This window comes from Gopherus evgoodei, chromosome 1 (assembly GCF_007399415.2).
Source record: "Gopherus evgoodei ecotype Sinaloan lineage chromosome 1, rGopEvg1_v1.p, whole genome shotgun sequence".
Classification (NCBI taxonomy): Eukaryota; Metazoa; Chordata; order Testudines; family Testudinidae; genus Gopherus; species Gopherus evgoodei.
In genome coordinates this window covers 240,855,018-240,876,134 of record NC_044322.1, presented here as the reverse complement: position 1 = coordinate 240,876,134, position 21,117 = coordinate 240,855,018, and the positions used below count along the sequence as shown (strand labels likewise).

The window sequence follows — 21,117 nt, the reverse complement described above, 5'->3', positions numbered from 1 at the left end:
GGGATGTTAGATGGGGTGGGATCTTAGTTACTACAGAGAATTCTTTCCTGAGTGTCTGGCTGGTGAGTATTGCCCATATGCTCAGGGTTTAGCTGATCGCCGTATTTGGGGTCAGGAAGGAATTTTCCTCCAGGAAGATTGGCAGAGGCCCTGGGGCGTTTTCGCCTTCCTCTGCAGCATGGGGGATGGGTCACTTGCTGGAGGATTCTCTGCACCTTGAAGTCTTTAAACCATGATTTGATGACTTCAGTGGCTCAGAAATAGGGGTTTGTTGTGGGAGTGGGTGGGTGAGATTCTGCGGCCTGCGTTGTGCAGGAGGTCAGACTAGATGATCATGGTGGAAACCTTCAATTTTGCTGTAAAATTTTGATTTTTTTTTCCAACAGGCAAAATTGAAATGACAACTCCTCTGGCTGCCCACTAGGGAGGATCTTGTCAAAGTTCTGAGTTTAGAGAGGCAGAATGGTGGCGTGACCATCAGTCTATCCCCTCACTCTGGGAGGTGGAGAGTGGACCAGCCAGGCTCTGCCTCTCCAGCAGATGATGGAAGGTTCTTGGCAGTTTCACAAAGGAGTATTTTATGAGCTCTCATCTCTTTTATATTGCATTTGTGTTAACAGCAGGACTAGTGGGACTAACTCCATATCTCCCAGCATGGAGTTGGAGTACCGAGGAGTATCTAACCTATTGCCCTATATTATAACTTTTTTTCTGCATGAAAATTTGCCTTGATGAAAAAACTCAATTAAAAAAAAATCTTAGCAATTGCCTAGAGATGTGAAATACTTAATTGATGCAGGTGACCTTTATAAATAGGGGATGGAAACGCACAGAGAAGTTTTTGTTCCTTTTGTCCTGGAGGAATTGTGAAAGTAAGTGCAGCCAACAAAACAAAATTTAGAAAGGGAACTTTTTCCCTTCTTTCCTCCCTGCCTAGTCACTTTATTTAACTGATGTTGTTTCAGGTTAGTTTATTTTAAAAACACCCTTGTGGAAATTAAATTATATCCTGGTTTGCCCTGTTATACTGGCATACCCTGAGGCCCTTTTCCCTTAAGAGCTTCTGAGTTGGTAACTTGGGACTTGTTCGACAATTATTTATTTAAGGAATGATGTGACCTTCTAACACTGAAGAAAATTGTCAAGAGTCTGTCACCATTTTAAAATCCATGATATGCTGGTTGAGCTGTAAATGCCTTGCTTTATTTGTTTCATAAACTTCATTTATTTATTTCCATTGAGATAATTTCTCCTTCTATTAATAATCATGTGTGCAGTAAACCATACACTTAATTGACTTTAAAACTTCTAAGTCAATTCCTTTTAAAAAATAAACTTTGTAAGGCCTATTTTTTTTTTTAGCTATCTTCAGGGAAAGACTTACGGTTGAGATGTCAGTTCATTCCACACCTGTAACTTTCTCAAAAAATTTAGTGGTTGAGTGTGACATTTTCTTATGTTTGGACCTCAGCCTAAGAAGTAGGGGAGATGTGATTAGGGGTTGTGCGGCTTTTTTAAGCTTCATCAATTTGCATTAATCTTTCATGTTAGAAGATGGAAACATTTTTTCCACCTGTTAATTTTTTTCAGATGCTCTTTTTCCTCTTGACTGAAAACTGCTGTCTAGAAATAAAGAACTTGGCAGGTACTGCATGTGTTCCTGAATGAACAATAAGGAATTGACTTAACTTCACAGAAACAAGGGTTAAACTACTTATTGTTGAAATTGAGTTGGTTATTTCATTAGTGCTTTGGTCTAAATGCAGGCAGTTATTGTGGACAAATGTCTTCACTCAAATTCCTGACAAGGTCTGAAGCAATTGCAGACAACATGTACGAGGATATTGTGAACTGTGAACAAACAGGAGTTGTCTGCCTTGACTAATGTTTTGTGAAGCCCATTAAGAAAATAACCTGCTCCCATACAGTAATGGGAAGAAACACCATTATGAACTGAGGATATTTGGAGGGATAAACTCGGGATATACTTGTGGCATGATGGGAATTTTTGAAGCAGTTTGCATACATTGTAGTTCAGTTGTCTTATAAATCTTTTTGTGCTGCAATAGAATTAGTTCCCTAGACTCAGCTTTTTTAATACCAAGCCATTCTTTTCCAGATCATATTAAATGGTACAAATATGGACCATGTGCATAAGCCCTTCCAGAAGTTACCTCCATTGAAAGTTGCTATTTTTCAGTAGCGTTGCATTTGCTACATAGGTTCAGTAAATTTTCCATATAGAACAAAGGAAGTGAGATTTTAGGGACCCAGGAGGTCACTACAATGTAATGAATTTATCTGTTGATTTGACATGGAGTGACTCATGCTGGAATTGATATTAAGTGTGTGTGTATGATTGGTTGGGTAGTTGTATAGTTAGCGCTGGAAGAAAGGTTTAGATTGATACCTCTGGAGAGGGACATCTTCTGTCCACTAAACAGGTGAAACCCAGATAGCATCAGTATAAGCTTTCCTATGTTATAACAGTAACACACCCCCTCCCAGGTCTGCAGGGTTGACATGCAAAGATGAGATGTTTACTTTCCATGCCCATTCAATCCTTGATCTCTACTTAGACTGCCAATTAAAACCAGTTGTGCCAATGGTTTTGTAATTTGGGCATCTGTAATGTGGACTGATGCTATCAGTTTGTTTCTCACAGAACAACAATCCCTCGTCAGATGGTTACTACCAAACTGAGCCAGATTCAAAGTGGTGACTCAGGATGTGAACGTTTCAGATCCTGTTCACTAGCAGTCTCACCTGAGTCTGAGCCAAACATGTATAAAAATAAATTTGCTTGCAACTCCCCAAAATGATCCAATTAATGTATGGAACACTTTTTTGATTTGCTGGTACCTATCTTTGTGTTTTAGATTATCTACTTCAAGACTCTGGGCTGCTCTGAGGTCTGATGCAGTAGATGGAAATGACAATCACTGGGGCTCAGTGGTATGTCTGAGTTAAGCCTGAAAACCTTTCCCCTTTGTGCCTGAGGCCAGGAGTGATCTTAGAACAGAGCATTTTTTATATTTAGGCTTGACAGAGGGAGAACCTTGGCTCCAGAGTGTCTTTGTTCTTTTTGGATTAAGTATATATGTGTGTGTGCGTGTGTTTGTTTGTTTTTTTTAAAGTAATATTACAAATGCTAAAGTTTCATTCACAATAGTGGCAGAATAAAACAAGGGAATTAAATAGGCCATCTGTTCCATTAGTATACCTTCTGTTTTGTTTCCTTGCAATACATTTTGTGATGCTTCTATGGTACTCTGAGATGTGTCCAAGTGTGCCAAACCTCATTGCACCTTGACTCCTACATTTTGGAGCACTGCAGCAAGGATTGAATGAGCTGCGTTTGAAACTATTAACAGTACAAAGTATTGGCCAAATACAATGGCAGTGGGTAGGCTTGGTTCTGTATAGGCAGATGGACTTTAAATTCGCTCTGCAATCGTAAGGTTTTAAAGCCATCCTGCAGAGAATCTCACTTCATGGTCAGCTTGATTCAGTGCTAAGTGGAGTCACAGTTCAGTCTTGCACAACACTGTAGTCAATCACCAGCCAGCAGGAGTGAGAGGAGGGGTCAACGTGGCCTCCACCATAGCGCTGCTGCATCTGTCCAGCAGCATCTTCATAGGGTAGGAAGAGCTAGACATGCTGATGCGGTCTTCCGCTCAGTCATGAGAGTTCATGAGGGCACAGTAGGGAAATGACTACAGGCTCCACCTTTTCCACTGACACCAGGAATGCCGTGAAGAAGGGGAAGAGACAGCGCTGAACTAAGGCACCTGATCAGCAGGCTTCAGTCAACATGGCCAGCTGGCGATGGGATGTCTCTGCAAGGCTTTCTTTCTCAAGGGAGAGGGATGCAAAAATCATGTACTAGGAGAGGGCCAAGAATGAAAAATAGGGACCAGAGGGAGGACAGAAGGAGCAGGAGGTGCTAAGATGGTGGGGGGAAGCGGATATGTGAATAAAGAAAACAACAAATCCCAAGGTTGTGGGTGAGGGTGGGAATTAAAGAGACGAATTAAAATATTGAAGTAAATGTTAGGATAGGAGGAGGATTTGAGTGTTTCGGTTACCAGTCCAGCTGATTATGGCAATCCATGCCCCCTTCATCCAAAAAGAAAAATTCTCCCTGCCCAATTGTAAAGGGGAGATTCTGCCATCTCCCCATCTCTACAATAGAAAAATAAAATTGAAACCTAATGAGAGAGAGGAAATCTTCTATAGTCAGGAAGAACTTTTAGTGCAGGCTTGCTGTGGATTCTGTTGTTCTGAGGCAGTGCTTCATTTCCTCATTCCGTGCAGCACCGTTAAGGATGCCAAAGGAGTTAAGACCATAATGATGCAGCCAACTGCTGCTAGATTGGTACTTGTGATGTTCCCTAGATGCAAGTCAGCTAAATATCTTGTATCAGAAACAACAATCCTTGGGGTTTGAGTGGGCCTCTTTCCTTATCCAGAGATGAGACTCCCTGAAGGTGGGGTGCTTATTGCTAGGGAACACCTCTTCCAGTTAATGGAGGGTTCTGATAGCCTTTTATATCAGGGCTTTCTGGCACTGCTACAGCCAAAATTTCCTTTGTCCTGGTCCTGAATGACTTCTGAATGGAATTGATTTTTATCTTAGCATGGATATGAGTTAGGCCTGTGAGCAGTGCTTAATTTGTAATGAAAGAGGTGCCAGGGCTCAACCAATTTTTTTACTTTCATAACTGACATGGCAAGCCCAGAGGTGCCAGGGGAATGAACTGCCAAGCCTAGACGTATCGGGGCGAAGACCTGGCACAAATTAAACATTGCCTGTGAGGCAAGGTTCATCATTTCTCCCCGTCCACCCTACCCTACCCCATCCTTGTCTTCAAGGATTTCTTAGGCAATGCTGATAGCCTCAGAGACCTTAAGTTGTTGAAAGGGATGATAAGCTGAGAGAGTTCTCTTGTGACCCACCAAAAATGTGGAGGCTTGATGTACCTTCGGTAAGCAGGTATTTTCATTTTCATGTCCAAAGCTAGCTCAGGCAGATGAGGTGCTACATAAAACTATGTACAAGAACCAAGTAAAACGCTGCAGAAAAGAGACCTCATAGTTGGTCTCCTGAATCAAATGTATAATCAAAAGGATTTTACTGGTGGGATAGATAGAACCTTACAGGATCTTTCCCATTCACCATATTGTGCAGGAGGCTTAGCTAAATATTAGCTGGCTTGTTCCTAATGGCAAATTCACTATTCCCAATCATCTGGAAAATGTTACTTTCTTCCTGGATACCAGAAATCCTGTTCTGGGGGGAACAGTCTTTCTTCCCTGTCCATAAGTGGTAATGCCATATCCTTGTATATTATTTCAAAAGAGCTTGACAGACTCTCTTGCCTGTAACCTAGCCTAGATGTAGGGAAGGATTAAGGCAAGGTATTTGGGATCCAGATTCTGATGCAGTAGAATGTCATTGGGTAGCAGAAGGCACTGTCCACAGCTGACTAGTGGTGTGGAACCTGGGAGCTGGGGGAGGAGGAGTTGTGCGCTGGTTCTGGTCAAATTATTTAGGTCAAATTGCACAAGAAGGTGCAGCTTTGAGTGAGGCAAGAAAGGAAGGAATAGAGAGGAAAGATTTGGTAAACTCTTGGCTAATATAGTGCTAATCTACTCCGATCTAGTAATAAAGTAATTTATATAGCTGAGTGGTGTGCTAGTTGCTTTATAGTCAAGAAGATGATCAGAGGTGTGCTAATGAAGTCAGCAGGAATTCTGCCATTGATTTCAATAGAACCAGGAGTTCACCCTAGTCTCAGTCCAGAAATACCCTCAACCTAAATGGACAATGTAGAGATGAGGGAGGTATGAAACTGCCATATTAATTTTAAATTATCAGAAATGATTAACTCTTCTGGGGAAGGGCTAGGTTTTATAGATATTTATTATGAATTACTTTTCCACAGCACCTGAGAGAGTGGAAGGCACTTCAGAGAAGCACAAAAATAGGATATCTATTCCAATAGGCTTGCAGTCTATAGCGTAGCTGTGCAGGTGACAAACCAATAGTGAAGGGAAGCTGTGGAGTAGAGGATAACAGCAGTATAGTTAGTATACTCACATAGAGTGACATTTCAATTTTTTTTCCTTTAGAAAATAAGAGAATATGAAGATCTAAGACAGAATGGGACAAAGGGGGGCCTTAAGGGAAAAGGTTTGAGCATGGTGAATCAAAGTAAGTGAGGCGATCCAGCTGAACCAAAATCCTGGACCTAAAACATACAAGAACTTTAGGACAGATCTGATGAGAGCCATATTATGACTCATGCCCATCTCCTGTGCAGATAAGCGTCAAACCTCCGTTGTTATAGAAATGTTATAGAACAATATGAGTCATCCTCACCGCTCTTTCCAATCCTTGCTAAAACCAGGAACTAGGGCAACATGGCACAGATTTTTATTTTATTAGTTGAATTATATTCAAACATCCAAGGTAGTTGAAGTTCACTTTCCATTTAGTTAAGAGGTTCAAGCTAGTTCTTATTTTTATCCAGTTCTAGTTAAGGTGACTAATTTATATGCTATTCAAGGCAAGAGCTGAGGCAAGAGTTATGTTCTGTGTTTGCCTAGTGCCAATGCATTCTGAGCACTAACTCCAATGTAAAAAATAGATATAGATATAAATAGATTTTTTTTATATTTTTTTGATACCAGCACATACCTCACTGAGAAGGTAGAAAAACCAATAACTGAACAATATTAAGAGTTTGCTGGCAACAAACAATGACTTGTTCAAGTGTGAGACAGGGGAGGGGAGGAACAAATTGTAATAGAAAAGGTAGTCTAGCCTCATAAGTGAGTGGATCTTTTGGGAAGAGAGATGGTATTAAAGGCCAAAATATTTTTCTCCTTTCTCAACCATTATACTGTAAAAAGTTTACAGGAGTCTTATAATCCAGATTCATTCCACATTACATAAGATTGATAATGGTTTATTTGGAAGCATGTAATATATATGAAATCACTACATCAGACCATAATGTCTGAAGTCCATGTGTGCGTTCCATTTGGCAGATGTTAGGAAGCTTGACATATTAATGTCTTCGGTGATCATGCATTCGGTTGTGTGTGTGGGCACTGATGCCATGCTGATTGAAGCACATACAATAAACTGCTTTCGCTGTTTTGCTTTCCTTTTCCTGTTTATTCCAGTAAGATTATTTGGCCCTTCTAAATTTCAAATGTCAGTTTTTTTCCTTAACTTGAACCACTGCAAAAGAGATTTTATTGTTCAGAATATTTGATTTTTTGAAACAGGAAGTGACTGCAATATTCTACTAAAGAATAATTTTGATTTTTTTTCAAATAAAGGCATGCTGAAAATTGAAATGCAAAACCGTTTGCTACACTGAATGCAGGACAGTTCATTAGGTATGTTGACTGTGGGGGGAGCACTAGCTGTCTTGCTAAATTAAAATAATACTTTGGATGTTGACAGACAGAAAAACAATTAGGGCTGTTGGATTCTTTGATGTGTGTGTTGTCACAGAGAGAGCGAGCTTGTTTTCTGCCAGTAAATCTGAACTGTCCAACTCTCAGCAGTATATTAAATTAATTAGCAAAGTTCTTTACATTTTCACTTGGAATATGAAGTCTGTTTATTTGCGAAGACAGCCTTTCCAAGAATAAACAATTAAAGGTACCTGATGGCAGAACAAGAAGTAATGGTTTCAAGTTGCCGTGGAGGAGGTTTAGTTGGATATTAGGAAAAACATTTTCACTCAGAGAGTGGTGAAGCACTGGAATGGGTTACCTAGGGATGTGGTGAAATCCCCATCCTTTGAGGTTTTTAAGGTCAGGCTTGACAAAGCCCTGGCTGGGATGATTTATTTGGGAATTGGTCCTGCTTTGAGCAGGGGGTTGGACTAGGTGACCTCCTGAGGTCCCTTCCAACCCTGATATTCTATGATTCTAAAGGTGACTGATGGGACCTTTTATGAGGCTTTTCAGTCATTCCGTTATATTATGGGCCAATAAAAGACCTCCTTAGTTGATTGGTATATGGCAGTAGTCTTAACCAGATGAGCAATTTCAGTACTCGTATTAGTAATACTTCCATATGCAGGTTGTGTTTGAAATACAATTTTATGTGTGGGAAGTATATTTGTTTAAACTGTTAAATCCCGCTGTGGATTAATTTTACATGATGCTTACTGAAAAGAATGTTACTGTGCATGAAGCAGAATTCTTAAGAGGCTTGACATATATTACTTTGAGTTTAAAGAGTTGAACATATTTGAGATCTGCTTTTATTTATACATTTGGAATCAAATATTCACTAGTCCTTGTTTTTGTTTTTTGAAATACATATTTCACACAATTGCATTTGTGTGTGTTGGACAGACTTCACAGCTGAGTCCCTTGATGCTGCTTCAGACTTGAGTGGGGGCTGGTTCAGGCCCTATTTGCATGTTGGAGGGGCAAAGGGATCCCTTTGTTGGCTCTGAGTCACACCCTCCCTAATGAGGATCAGTATGCCTCCTGAACAGCACTTCAGATACCTGCCAGTTGTAACAAACAAGGTGCTGGGTTTAAAACTGAATAATCTCTTCTATATTATAACTATTTTGTTACATATAGAAGCTGATAAATGTTTGCATCCTAAGAAGAATGCAGTTCAGTTTACAATTTGTAAAATGGGAGCTATTTAGCAGTTACTTTAAGTTCTTTCTGCCCCAATTCTGCCTGCAAGCACAATTGCACTGAATCCATCAGCATCATCAAATTCCAGCTGTTTTGTGCAACCAAGCCTTCTTTTTCTTTTGCTAATCTCCTCTAAGTAACTTTCAGGTCTCTTTTTTTCTTTCTGTGTTTTCCACTTTCTTGATACTTTAAAAACATCTTTTCTTGTTTGATGCCCTTTATCCATGTGGGATTACACAAATATTTCAGTTTCCTTTGCAGAATTAACTTGGTTTATTTTTCTCCATCTGTTATATAATTCAGCGGTCATTTACGATTTAGAAGGCAAACCAACATCACTAGTATCATATCTTAAGCCATCTAGGTAATGCTTCCCTGGAGTTTACTTTGAAGTCTTTGAAATTCAACATCTTCACTGTCCAGGCAAGAAATTGACTTTTTTGTGGGACATAATCCAGGCAGATTTGTTTCAGCTCTCTCTTTCTCTCACACTCTCAGCCTTGGAAAGCTGAACTGTTGCAAAACCACATTTATTCAGAGCTGTAGTTTGAAACTAAAGCTGACAACCCTTGCATGGTTCGACTGCTGTTAATGAGGAGTAGGTCTATACCGGCAGCCGATCACAAGGAATAGGCAAGGAATAAACTGTTTTTATGAGATGCTCATAAATTAGTTCTCCCAACTTTTTGTCTGCCGTTCCTGTACTTCAGTTCCATTCTTTCCAATACTAGCATAGTGATGAATTTGGGGATACATTTTATATTGCATTTCTGTTTACTCAAAATTAAATTTTAAAATTGAAGAGGAGGATCTTTTTTTTTTGGTTTTTTTTTTTTGTTTGTTTTAAATTTTTCCTCTTGAAGTTTGTTTTTAATGTTGGATGTGGTGGTGATAGAATGCAATGAGCCAGTTCTTCAGCTAGAGTAACCTGGCATATTTTCACTGAAGGCAATGGAGATGCACTGAATTATGCCAGCTGCAGATTGGTGCAATTTGTCTCTGTTTTGGTAATATATTCAATGCAATATATGTGAAAGGTTCAGGATTTTTATTTGTTTTTCTCACTTTAATTTTAGGAATTACTTTCTGCCCATTTCTCAAAATGTTGAATGTTCTGTTTGTAAATACCTGCCAAGTACTATATGTTAGGCAAAAAAACTTGTATGAAACTTAAACTTTATTACTTTAGAGTAAACTTTTGTAGCTGGGGGAAAAGAGGAGAGCGAGTAAAGAGACACTGGTAAAATTAAAATCATTTAAAAAAACTGTTAGTAAAACTGCAAGTTATTAAAACCATATGAATTTTTAAAATGGGGTTTACTCTCCTTTATTTCTGCTAGGTTTTTTTATTTTTATTTGGTATGTGATGAAATTTTCTCATCTTGAACAGGAATTATCAGTTTCATTTTCCTGTTCTTGAGACCTACCACAGTGCTGCTGTGCTAGGGTTTCCATTCCTAAAAAAAAAAAATGCAGAAATGCCCTCAAAATGAGTTCATTTAAAAATAAAAATTGTATCTCTTTTTCCATGTTACAAAACCTAACTCGGTTTAAAATGTTTGACATTGAAGTAGGCCTCCCCCCTAACCCCATAAATGTTAAGTAAATTGTTTGTTGTTTTGTAATATAAGTTGTCAGTGCCTTACACTAAAAGGCAGAATTATTGTCTTTTCCAGCTGATGACTAGAAGTCACCCTCTTCATCTTTGGTGTAGCTGTAAACATGACTTGACATCCTGATGACTGCATTCATGGCTCTTGGATGATCTGGTGCACCATGGAGCTCAAAGTATGGGTGGATGGAGTCCAGAGAATCGTTTGTGGGGTTACTGAAGTCACAACTTGCCAGGAGGTGGTGATAGCCCTGGCTCAGGCTATAGGTATGGAAAAGGGTTACTTGGATTGGTGGGAATGAATTGGTGTGATGTATTTTATTAAACCAGATGGAGGATAGCCTAGTCTCCTGAGGGTCGAAATACTCTAGTTTAATTTTGGTTGTTGGGTTTAGTGTGGTGTTGATGGCATGCGATATACAGAAAATCAGACTAGATATCTGGTGGTCCCTTTCTAGACTTACTTTGAGGCCCCTCAGGGTTTGGCTAAAATATATAGCTGTGATGAGTCATTTGAAATTTGCAAAAAGGAAATGTATGCACATATCGGCAAACTTTAGTTCTGCATGAAGTTACTCTCCAGCTAATAACATGCTGCTCTTCGTTTGAGTTTGTAAATGCAGCCCACGTATTTTCTTTAATAGATTTTAAGGACTAAACTGTCAGTGCTGGTTGGTAAGTACCAAGGAAGAACTGAGCTAGCACAAAATAACTAGCTGTCTTTTATACAAGCTAGTGATATTCGTTGAAATTATATACATTGCAAGTATTCCTAGCTGCCCACCAATAGTGTAGTCTCTTCAGTTCTTCTCTTCTTAATGTTACCCTTTCATTAGCATTGTGTGATGGTAGATGTGTCTTGAAAATCTGCATAAGAAGTGTGTTCAGTGTTCTGGTTGCTATTTGCTAAAACAGTTTGTGTAGACATCATTCACTCAAGTACTTGCAGGGTATGTCTATCCTGGACACTAAGCCCAGGCTCGAATTTAGGTTTTAGCCTCTCCTTCCATCAGACAGTCTGATTCAGGTAAGCAGGCACTCAGGATCTAGATCTTAGGAGCTGGGTCAGAGCCTGAGTCCCATTGTGACTCAGGTCTAAGCTCTATCATTTTGCAGCGTGGCCACAGACCCAAGTCAGAATGTCTATATAGTGCAACACATATGTGTTAGCTGGACTGAGATCCAAGTTCAGCTATTGTAAGCCCAGGTTTACAGTGCTCTGTTGACACCCATGCATGGACTTAAAAACACTGAGTCCATAAGCCTGAGTCCCACAGACCCAGGCTTAATTTGCAGTACAGACATACCCACAGTGGCCATTTATCGGTGTTGCCAGACTGTTCTCAAATTTTGTAGGGTTTTTAAAAAATAGTTACAAAGTCTTAGAGCCCACTCAAGCAAGAAAACCCATGCCATGGAGAACTTCTGCTGACACCACCTCAGCAGACCAGGGATGGGCTGAGAGCAGCAAAGGTCCCCAGCCCCCCCACAGAGTCAATATTGGGGTTTTTGGCAAGAGACCCCTCAAAACCAGCAGCTTTGAGTTCACAACCCGTTGGGATGAATAGAGCAGTTCACACTTCTCAGAGCTATGGCTTCTCTGCAAAGTTCAGCAAACATTTGTGCATCAACTGGACTTGAGTCATGTTTTCTTTGTAACAGTGAGGGCTAGAAATATACTTTATAATATAATTTTAGATTACTTTGACTCTAGGAGCTGGGGCCACAGGCACATTCCTGTAACATCTATCCCTTCATCTGGCCCTGTTGGCCAGAGACCTACCTTGAGAGCTTTTTTCAGATCTCGCTATATTTCCCTCACCAACCAACCCTTTCTCTCATGATCCAGCATCTTCCCTATGCTCTACTGAAGGACATCAAGCCGGTTTGATAACAGTGGTTTGGTGTGTCACCCACACACAGCACAATTTTGCATTCTGCGTGTACATTTTTGAAGTGAAGTCAATTATGTACCAAACTTAAATGGCTTATGCAGTCGAGCTATCAGGTACCAAAATGGAAAATCTACTAACCCTTTAGGAGAACAGACTGTGTGTCACTGCCTGCCTCCCCTAGGCCTTCTGTAAAGCCTGCCATGAATTTTGAGATAGATTGTGCATTCTGTTGGATGAAATGACCTCTATTTTTTTAAAACTCACACAACAAGGAAGGGGTATAACCATCTCTGCCAGCAGCAAGTTAAGCACTACCTTATGTGCATCCATACAAATTGATTTGTCCACCCATGCCAGCTTGTCAGGTGGCTTAGTCATCAGTAGCATCTGTCAGAGGGACTTGAAAAAATTATAGCCACTTATAAGTCATCAGTGCCTTAGGAAAGCCCTCATCTGGCATTTTGTGGTAGATATGAGCCAGTTGCTATTGGCCTCCACCTTGGCTGGTTCTGACCTTAAATTTTCAATGGTGCAGAGTCTATATCCTAAGTAAGTCACACTAGCCATGCCAAGCTAATAACCATCTGTCTCAGAGGCTGCTATTGGTATGTTTCCAAAGTTTTGCAGATATTCTTTTTGTTTTTTCCATTTCTAACTGTACATGATTGTGATTGTCCTAGATTAAAAACCATTGCAAAGCTGCACAGACCCATTAACCTGTTTATTGACCAACCTGGAATGTAGCAGGTATATCAGTCATGCCAAAACAACACCAGGAGCTCTTGCAACCGTCAGACTGATTTTTACAGTAGGATTGTGTGATGAAAGCACTGGCCAGTGGTAACTGCCATTACCCCTTAAAGTCATTCATAGCTCACGAACCGTCTCAAATACAATGCAGCTTTCTATTTCCTCACAGTACTGAAGAAATAATTTTACAACAGATTTTTAAAAGGGCATTTGGGGAGGTCAGAAACGAGCCACTCTGCTTTTGGGTTCTGCACTTTGATTTCTATTCTTCACTACATCACTCATTCTTCCCTTCCCCCTCATTTTGGCTTGTGCTTTTTTGTACTTATTTACTCTAGCTTTTTCCTCTTTCTTTATCTCCTGCTCTAGAACTGCCAGTCTCACCTCTGTCTAGCAGGATCTGACATGCTTGCTTTCTTCTCATACAGGTGGCATCCCTCCAGCTCAGTCTCTGTCTGGCACTCTTCCACCTGTATCTCTTTCAGCTTCAGTCGAATGGCTGCACTTCGTTTGTACACCAATGACTCCTGCTGTTTTGGCTCACCCAATCAGTCTTTCTCCGATTCCTGGAATTCCTCTCTGTCCCAAACCCTTATTGTGTGTTGAGCACCATTTGTTGATTTCTCCATTCCTTGCTGTGATGAGTGGGCTTCTACCAATCTCTTACTGGCCAAACAAACAGTGACGGGCAGGAACACCATCTATCCCTGAACCCATAGAAGTTTCACAAGATGCTGCCACTAAACCTAAATTTCACTGGTGTCTAAACTGGTCCTCTTCTTTTCTTCATTGTTTTAATCAGTTTCATATCAACATCTTCCCTTTGGTGGTGCCCCTTTGTTAATGCAGACAGAGAAGCCTGAGAGGAATATTTTGACACCAGAACTAACTCACAGTCATCACCCACTCCAGGGACCCTAACCTTAAACCCTAACTCTGATGCCTCCCTTCATCAGCTCTATCTTGACAGTGGCCGGTTGGTGCTGCAGGTCTGCAAAAGTTATCACATTACAGGCACAGAAATGCCATCAATCTGAGTGTTAGGCTTCATTTCACTCGACCAGTAAGAGACTGGTGAAAACCTCCTCATCTCAGGAAGAAATAGAGAAATCACCAAAAGTTGCTTATCCCTCAGTGAGGGCTTCGGATGGGAAAGTGCCAGATAGCATTCCTCCACCTTAGTCTCTATTTGAACACCATTCAAAACAATGGAGCTACGATAGTTTACACCAGGTGATGACCTGCTCCCTGGGGACTTGGGGCCTGATCCTGTGGAAATTAGTAAGAGTTCTGCCACAAACATACTTTTGATGGTAGGATAAGGCTTTTAACCTGTGCCTTAGGATAAGGCTTTTAACCTGTGCCTTACAAGTTTGTGGCCCCTTCTGTTGGCCCTTCCATGGAAAGCACATTTCTGTCTTGTGTCCATCAAGAGTGCATTTCTGATGGATGTAACTGCTCAGGTACATTGTAGAAAACAGCAAACTTTTCATGTAGAATCCCATTTGTTCCCCCCTCCCCCCTCCCCCCCATCTATCTTATCTATCTTATCTATAAATAGAAAATGATACTGCTCAAAGTTTTTACTCAAAGTAGATGTCCGTTTCCATCTCACTTGGAAGTCAGTTTTGTTTGTTTTGTTTTTAAATCTGGAATTCTCCTTGGCCTTTTAGGAAACATTAAAAGTGCACAAATTTTGAACTAAACAGCAAAGTTGATTTAAAAAAAAATTGGGAGATCATTATGGCTGAAGGAATATTACTTTCAGATAATACATTTTCCTATAGCTGTGTCTTGGAAGGAGCTGGAAATGATTTAGCTGGAGGAGATGATCTACACTCTTCAGTAAAGAAGTAGAGCTACCAAGTTGTGTGTTTACCTCTACTGAAAAAACTTCCCACTGGAATATTGAAGAACAATTACGTTACACTGTACAGGTTTCATCTAGTACTATATGATTGTTACAAGGTGAGGAAAACTTAGCCATGCTGGATGAGTCAGAGAAACATAATTTCCATAAAAAGAGAGAGGTGGTGGTGGTGGTTGTTTTTTCTCCAAAAGATAAAATTAAAGACAAGCAGCTTACAGTTTAAATGGAAAAGCAGGAAGTCTCACTATGAAAACAAACTTTTGCCAGGAGATGTGAGCTGCTTTTTCCATTGTACTCGTTGTTGTTTAAAATAGACAATTCCTGCTAGTTTTCTGCTTCTTACCAGCATTAGTACATCTGTTTTTCTGCAAGGGATCTTATGAACATTTCACCGGTGCAGCTTCTGATAAAGAGGATCTTCTCTTTTTCTATTCCCCTTTTTTTAATGTTGAAAACTACAAGCCAAGTTGTTTTGTTTTTTTTAAAGGAACTTTCGAGGTGAAAACATGTCAGTAATAATTGTATTACAGCAGTTCTTAGAATCCCCACACAGATCAGGACCCCACTGTACTAAGTACTATCTTGTTACAGGCCCTCGTCCAGAGGTCTGCAGCCTTTCAGAAGTGGTGTGCCGAATCTTCATTTACTCACTCTAATTTAAGGTTTCGCGTGCCAGTAATACATTTAAACATTTTTTGAAGGTCTCTTTCTACAAGTCTATAATATATAACTAAACTATTGTTGTCTGTAAAGTAAATAAGGTTTTTAAAATGTTGAAGAAGCTTTATTTAAAATTAAATTAAAATGCAGAGCCCCACCAGGACCTGGGCAGTGTGAGTGCCACTGAAAATCAGTTCGTGTGCCGCCTTCGGCACACGTGCCATAGGTTGCCTAATCCTGCCCTAGTCCTTCATTGTGGTACAAGTCGGCACAGCTGTCCACCTGTGCAGATCACATTGCAAGTTTGGGCTGTAGAATAAAAATGATCCCTATCTGAAAGAACATAGTGTAACCTTCCTACCTGATTAGAATGGGAAGCCTTAGGTGGATACTAGTAATCTTTCTTTAGTGTTTTTTCCATTCAAAATTCCTCTCCCTGTCTTGCTAAAATATGACTTCTCCTCCAGAGGAAGAACAATGAATATTACTGTCATCAGTACACTTGTCCTGTTTTTCAGTAGTGATTTCCTCCAACGCCTACCCCCTATAACTACCCATTGCATTTGCTATGATTTCCTTCCCCTCCAGGGAATAAATGGGTCCTTAATAGTCAAAACGACAATGTATGTTTTTTTCATGGAAATAGAATATTTCAGTCTCCAGAAGGTTAAGTTTGAATTCCGAACCAAAGACCTTTTATGTTGTTTTTTTTCTCTATCCTAGTCACAGTTTCCTGTGGAAAATAATTCAAATGACAGAATTGCTTTAAATAGGGATATTTTTAGCTGTAGCAGAATACCAGCAGAACACGGGCCCATTGAACAAGAAACAGCTCTCTCTTCAAAAAAAAAAATGCAGTCCATCAAAGCAATATTTTATTGGTTTCCTGGAGTGTATTTGTTTTTTTGTGAAAGCTAGATGGACTCATAAAGAAAGAGCAAAGATTTGTTAAAGTTGTTCCAAATATTCATGACAGCATTATATGGCTTAGCTAGGATTGGATCTGGGGAATCACATAAACACTACCTGTTTGGCGAGTAATTTCCATTGAAGAAAACACCAAAGTTGGCTGTGGAACACATCTGTTGTAAAAGCTCTGAGATGAAACTGAGTTGTACTAAATCTATAGTGGATTAGGAAAAAAGAGCACATTATTGCTTGAGTTTGGGGTTTTTTAAAAAATCAGTGTAATCGTGTAGTATAAAGTAGTACAATTTAAAACTTGCATATGTTACTTCTAGAGAGATGAGGTGGGTGAAGTAATATCTTTTATTGGACCAATTTCTGTTGGTGCAAGAGACAAGCTTTCAGGCTACATAGAGCTCTTCAGGTTTGTGTAGCTCAAAAACTGGTCTCTTACACCAACAGAACTTGGTCCAATAAAAGAGATCACCTCACCCACCTTGTCTCAGTAATATCCTGGGACCAACACTGCAACAACCACACTACAAATTAAATATGTAAATAGTTAATAGAATGGAAGTATAAGATAAGAGTGAGATGGGATGACCCCACAACTTTGTGTTTTAGAATCTGGGATATTGCCTTGCTCAAATAAGTTTTCTGGCTTTTTCCCACAGACCTAATAACACTGTCCTCACGTAAAATAAATTGTTTGTGTTTTGCTTCTCTCTTTAATAAGGTGGAGTGTCTTGTCTAGTGGTAAAGAATGCAACTCTGAGCCAAACTAGTTTATCATCAAATCTGCCATGACTTCCTCTCTGATCTTGGGCAAGCTGCTTACTCAAACATCTTCTGCCTGACTTTACCCATCTGTAAAATTGTTATATCATGTGTAAGCCTTAATGTTTGTGTGCCACTTTGAGGTGCTCAGATGGAAGTCAATAGAGTGCAAAGTATTTTATAATAAAATAATAGCTTGCCAGAATATAGAGGTATTACTTTGTGCTCACACTTTTTTTTTATTGAAGGAGGACGTCATAAGTTCAGGGCTTGTCTACATGTCAAGTTACCGTGTAGCAAGGTGGAGTGTGAATCTACAGCGCATCAGCTTGCTGTACAGTATCATCCTGTGTGGACACTGCTACAATCCACCTAAAGTCTCAGAGTGCAGTTTCCACATAGGATGTTACCGTACAGCAAAGTGGTGCACATTCACACCTTGATTTGCCGCACTGTAACTTCTCATGTAGACAAGCCGTAAGGCCTTAGTCACGTAAATACTTATGCCTATGAATAACTTGACACACACATGCAGTCTCATTGAATATAATAGGACTATTTACATCAGTATAGTTGAGCATGTGTGTATGTTTTTGTAAGACTAGGATCTAAATCTGATTTCCATTAATTTCTGCATGGATGGAGATCATGGGAGCACATAGTAATTTAAACTCTCTAGTCTTTACTTTTAAGTTTTTTATTCTTTTAATCATTCTTGACATTTAATGGAAAATGAGTTCTCAGGTAACCAGAATAATGCCTTTAAATTGCTATGGATTTAAATTGCTTAAGCCTGTGTCACTTAGTGGATTAAATGTCAGCTTCATAGTTCAAAGGCACTGAGTTTAAACCTTAAATTTTTATTAAAATTACTAGCAATTATTTTTCCATCAATGCCATTAGAGCTTTAGCGTTGCTACTTTTGCTAAATCAAACAATCTGACCTAAAATGTTTCACACATTTTAAAAAAAAAAGTTGATTTAAAAATACAATTCAGCCATATGTAATTTCTCTAAAAACAACCATGTTAGAAAACAGCCTTTTGAATTGTCATGATAAATAAGACAGAGTTAACTTTCTCTCTCTCCCATCTCTTTCCTGGGGTTAGAAGGCCACATGTGAGAGATCCAAATAGATAGTAAAGGGACCAGATTAGTCCAATTTGTGTCTTACATTGGATAAACAAATGGCTCTCTTTTTCCAGCTGTTTTTATAGCGGTCACATCTTGACTAGCAATTGCCAGATTGGACAAGACCCAAGGTCCATCTAGTCCACTCTCTTGTTTTGACTATGGCCAGTGCCACATGTCAGAATGAAGTGGAAGAACCTTGGCAGTAGACACCTGTGGAATAACCTGGCAACAGGGAAGACTTGTTCTAATCCCCAACAGTTAAAATTTTATTTAAGCCCTGAAGTATGAGAGTTTATATTCATTCCAAATTCTTGGTGGGTGTAACTCTGGAAATTGTTGTCATCCATACAAATGCCTGGTCCCTTTTTGAATCCTAATAAGTGTTATCTTCTGGCAGTGAGTTCCAAAAGCTGATTGTACATTGCAAGGGAGAAGTACTACTTTTGTGAGTTAAAAATGTGCTGCCTTTTATTCCAGGGAATGTCCCCTTGTTCTTTTGTATGATGAGAGAAGGTGAACAGAAGAACCTGCTCTATCTTGTCTATACTATTCGTTGTTTGGGCCTCACAGAATGAATCTGTTCATTTCAAACACACACACTCTGGGATTTTCATTTGTTCTTCTGCCCCATGTCACTGTTTCTCTTTACCCAACCTATTAGTGTATCATTCTTACCCTGTATCCTTTAGGTCCTGCTTTGTTTTTTTCTTCTCTCCTTGCTTTACCCTATCGCCAAAAACCTACCTCATTGATTGCACCTCTCTCTCTGTTTGTATAATTTGTCCTGCTTCTCCAGGCTTTTTCCCCTTCTTTGCCTTCTCTGGTTCCTTGTTCATGTTACCGTCTCTTCTTGACCCTTCTTGTCTTGTGCTGGTTTGGCTTACGAAGACTGGGAATGGTGTAGGCACTGATTCTCTTTTCTCAAAGTGTCACATTCTTTCTCTCCATTCCTTCACTTACCTTTCTGTCTCTTTGTCCTCCACTGCAGTCAGGGCCCCTACTAGTCCCAAGATCTACCAATGAAAACTGTTGTCAGGGTCAGGAGAGGAGCCAATTCTTGGTATGTTAGGAATCCAGACTGAGGCACGAGCACAGTGCTCTTCTTCACACCTCACATCTCATAGTACAAGAGTAGATGTTGCTTCTCTCCCTCCCACTGCACCTCCCATTGCAGAAGCCTCCTGGCTTGATCTGGTACACAAGCACAGCAAGGCTATTAAAGGTCCCTTATTATTTGTATTATCATAGTGGCTAGGAGCTCTAGTTATGGAGCAGGACCCCACTTTGTACAAACAGAGCTAAAAGATGGTTTCTGAGGGCTTACAAAGAAGGCAGGAGCACAGATGACTGAATGTCTTTTCATTTAGTTCAAATTTGGATAATTCCATTTTTCAGTCGGACCATCTCATTGAAATCGTATTCTGTGCTCTCATTATCATTGCTGCTAATACTGTTTTTATTATTTGTATTGTGGTAGTAACTAAAGGCCCTAGCCCCATTGCACCAAGCACTGAACAGACATGTAACAAATACAGATAGTCTCTGCCCAAACGAGCTCAGGGTGCGTGTATCACACTTCGGGCAGTGCGATCGTGAAAATGTGTTGTTCGGTTTTTAAATGCCATATTGGTGGTCAGTTGTAGTATGGTCCCAGCAAAGGTATTTCATGAGAGTGGAAATGGTACCACTTTTACTTTGAACTTCCACTGGTTTTTAACTAACAGAAATAATACTGTGTGAGATGATTGCAACCGAAGTGCTGAGCTTATACAGAAGGGTTAAAATGATCACTGTTAAACAGGACCAGAAGCCTGCTCATTTTTAATTTTAAACTGTAGTCATGAAGTATAATCTGCAAATCCATATTTTTCAGGTTAGTTTAAAAAAGACCTTAATTCTACAATAACTATACTTCATTAGTTTAATCATAGTTCCATATAACTCTCTCTCTTATACCCTAAAACTTAGGTCAATGCCAGACTAGCAGTAGAGTGGACTGCCAGGCAAGGTGCTGGTGTTTAGGTCCTAAGCCTGGTGTCTCACTCTCCAGTGTAGCAGTGGCTGGCACAGCTCACTTGTTAGAGCTCACTCTGGCTGTCTGAAAAAGGGGTGTCTATGGGCTATAGAAGGAGCTGCAGCCAAACCTCTATACATTATCTTGCCAATTTTAAAAAAAATACAAGCACATATGCATTTGTGTAGTTTCTGACAATACACAGAACTACAAAACAGCCCATGGAAATAATTTTATATTAAAACTGCAAAGTACAGTCCTTATTACACTGTGCACTTCTGATGGAAGTGTAACAATATTAGGCTACTAGTGGAAAAATTGTTGGCGTATGTAGGGGACCTGTGTTTGTCACTAGCTTCTTCATCTCCTGAATTGCTGCTTGTCTGAAGTGAAATTGTATAGTACAGAACTTCTGACTTCTTTTCTCTCAGTAATGAACTTACTATATAATTTCTCCATCGATAGACCATTTTCATTGGCACATTGACTCCAGCAGACATGTACAAAAATAAGACGATTCTAAGATGCTACACATGTACCTTAGTGAGTAGAGAAAAATGTGTAATTGTATTGTTTGGGATGTAGTAAGCAGGCATCGTAAATAAAGATTGTATTGTATATGCACAAGGGGTCATAGTTAAAACTGTGCATGCAACCTTAGCTTTTGACATTTTATGCCTTTTAGTGCTTAACTGTACAACTTTAATGTTCTCTCAGCCTCATTTTTTGTACGGATTTGTGTGATTAGATAGCTAAACTGCACAATTCAGAAAGATATACTGTGTCTTACTGAGTCATGAGTTGCTGGCATGGA

General features: G+C 39.7%; 1 protein-coding gene across 3 annotated transcripts in view; it reads left to right on the top strand.

The window, feature by feature from the left end:
- RASSF8 (Ras association domain family member 8) overlaps positions 1 to 21,117 on the top strand; it is a 150,512-nt gene that overhangs the window by 114,109 nt on the left and 15,286 nt on the right. For all 3 annotated transcript variants that reach the window (XM_030540991.1, XM_030541000.1, XM_030541010.1), the window contains exon 2: positions 10,362 to 10,564. In XM_030540991.1, the coding sequence (XP_030396851.1) occupies positions 10,447 to 10,564 (118 nt within the window). In that variant the 5' untranslated portion in view covers positions 10,362 to 10,446. The remainder of the gene's footprint in view (positions 1 to 10,361; positions 10,565 to 21,117) is intronic.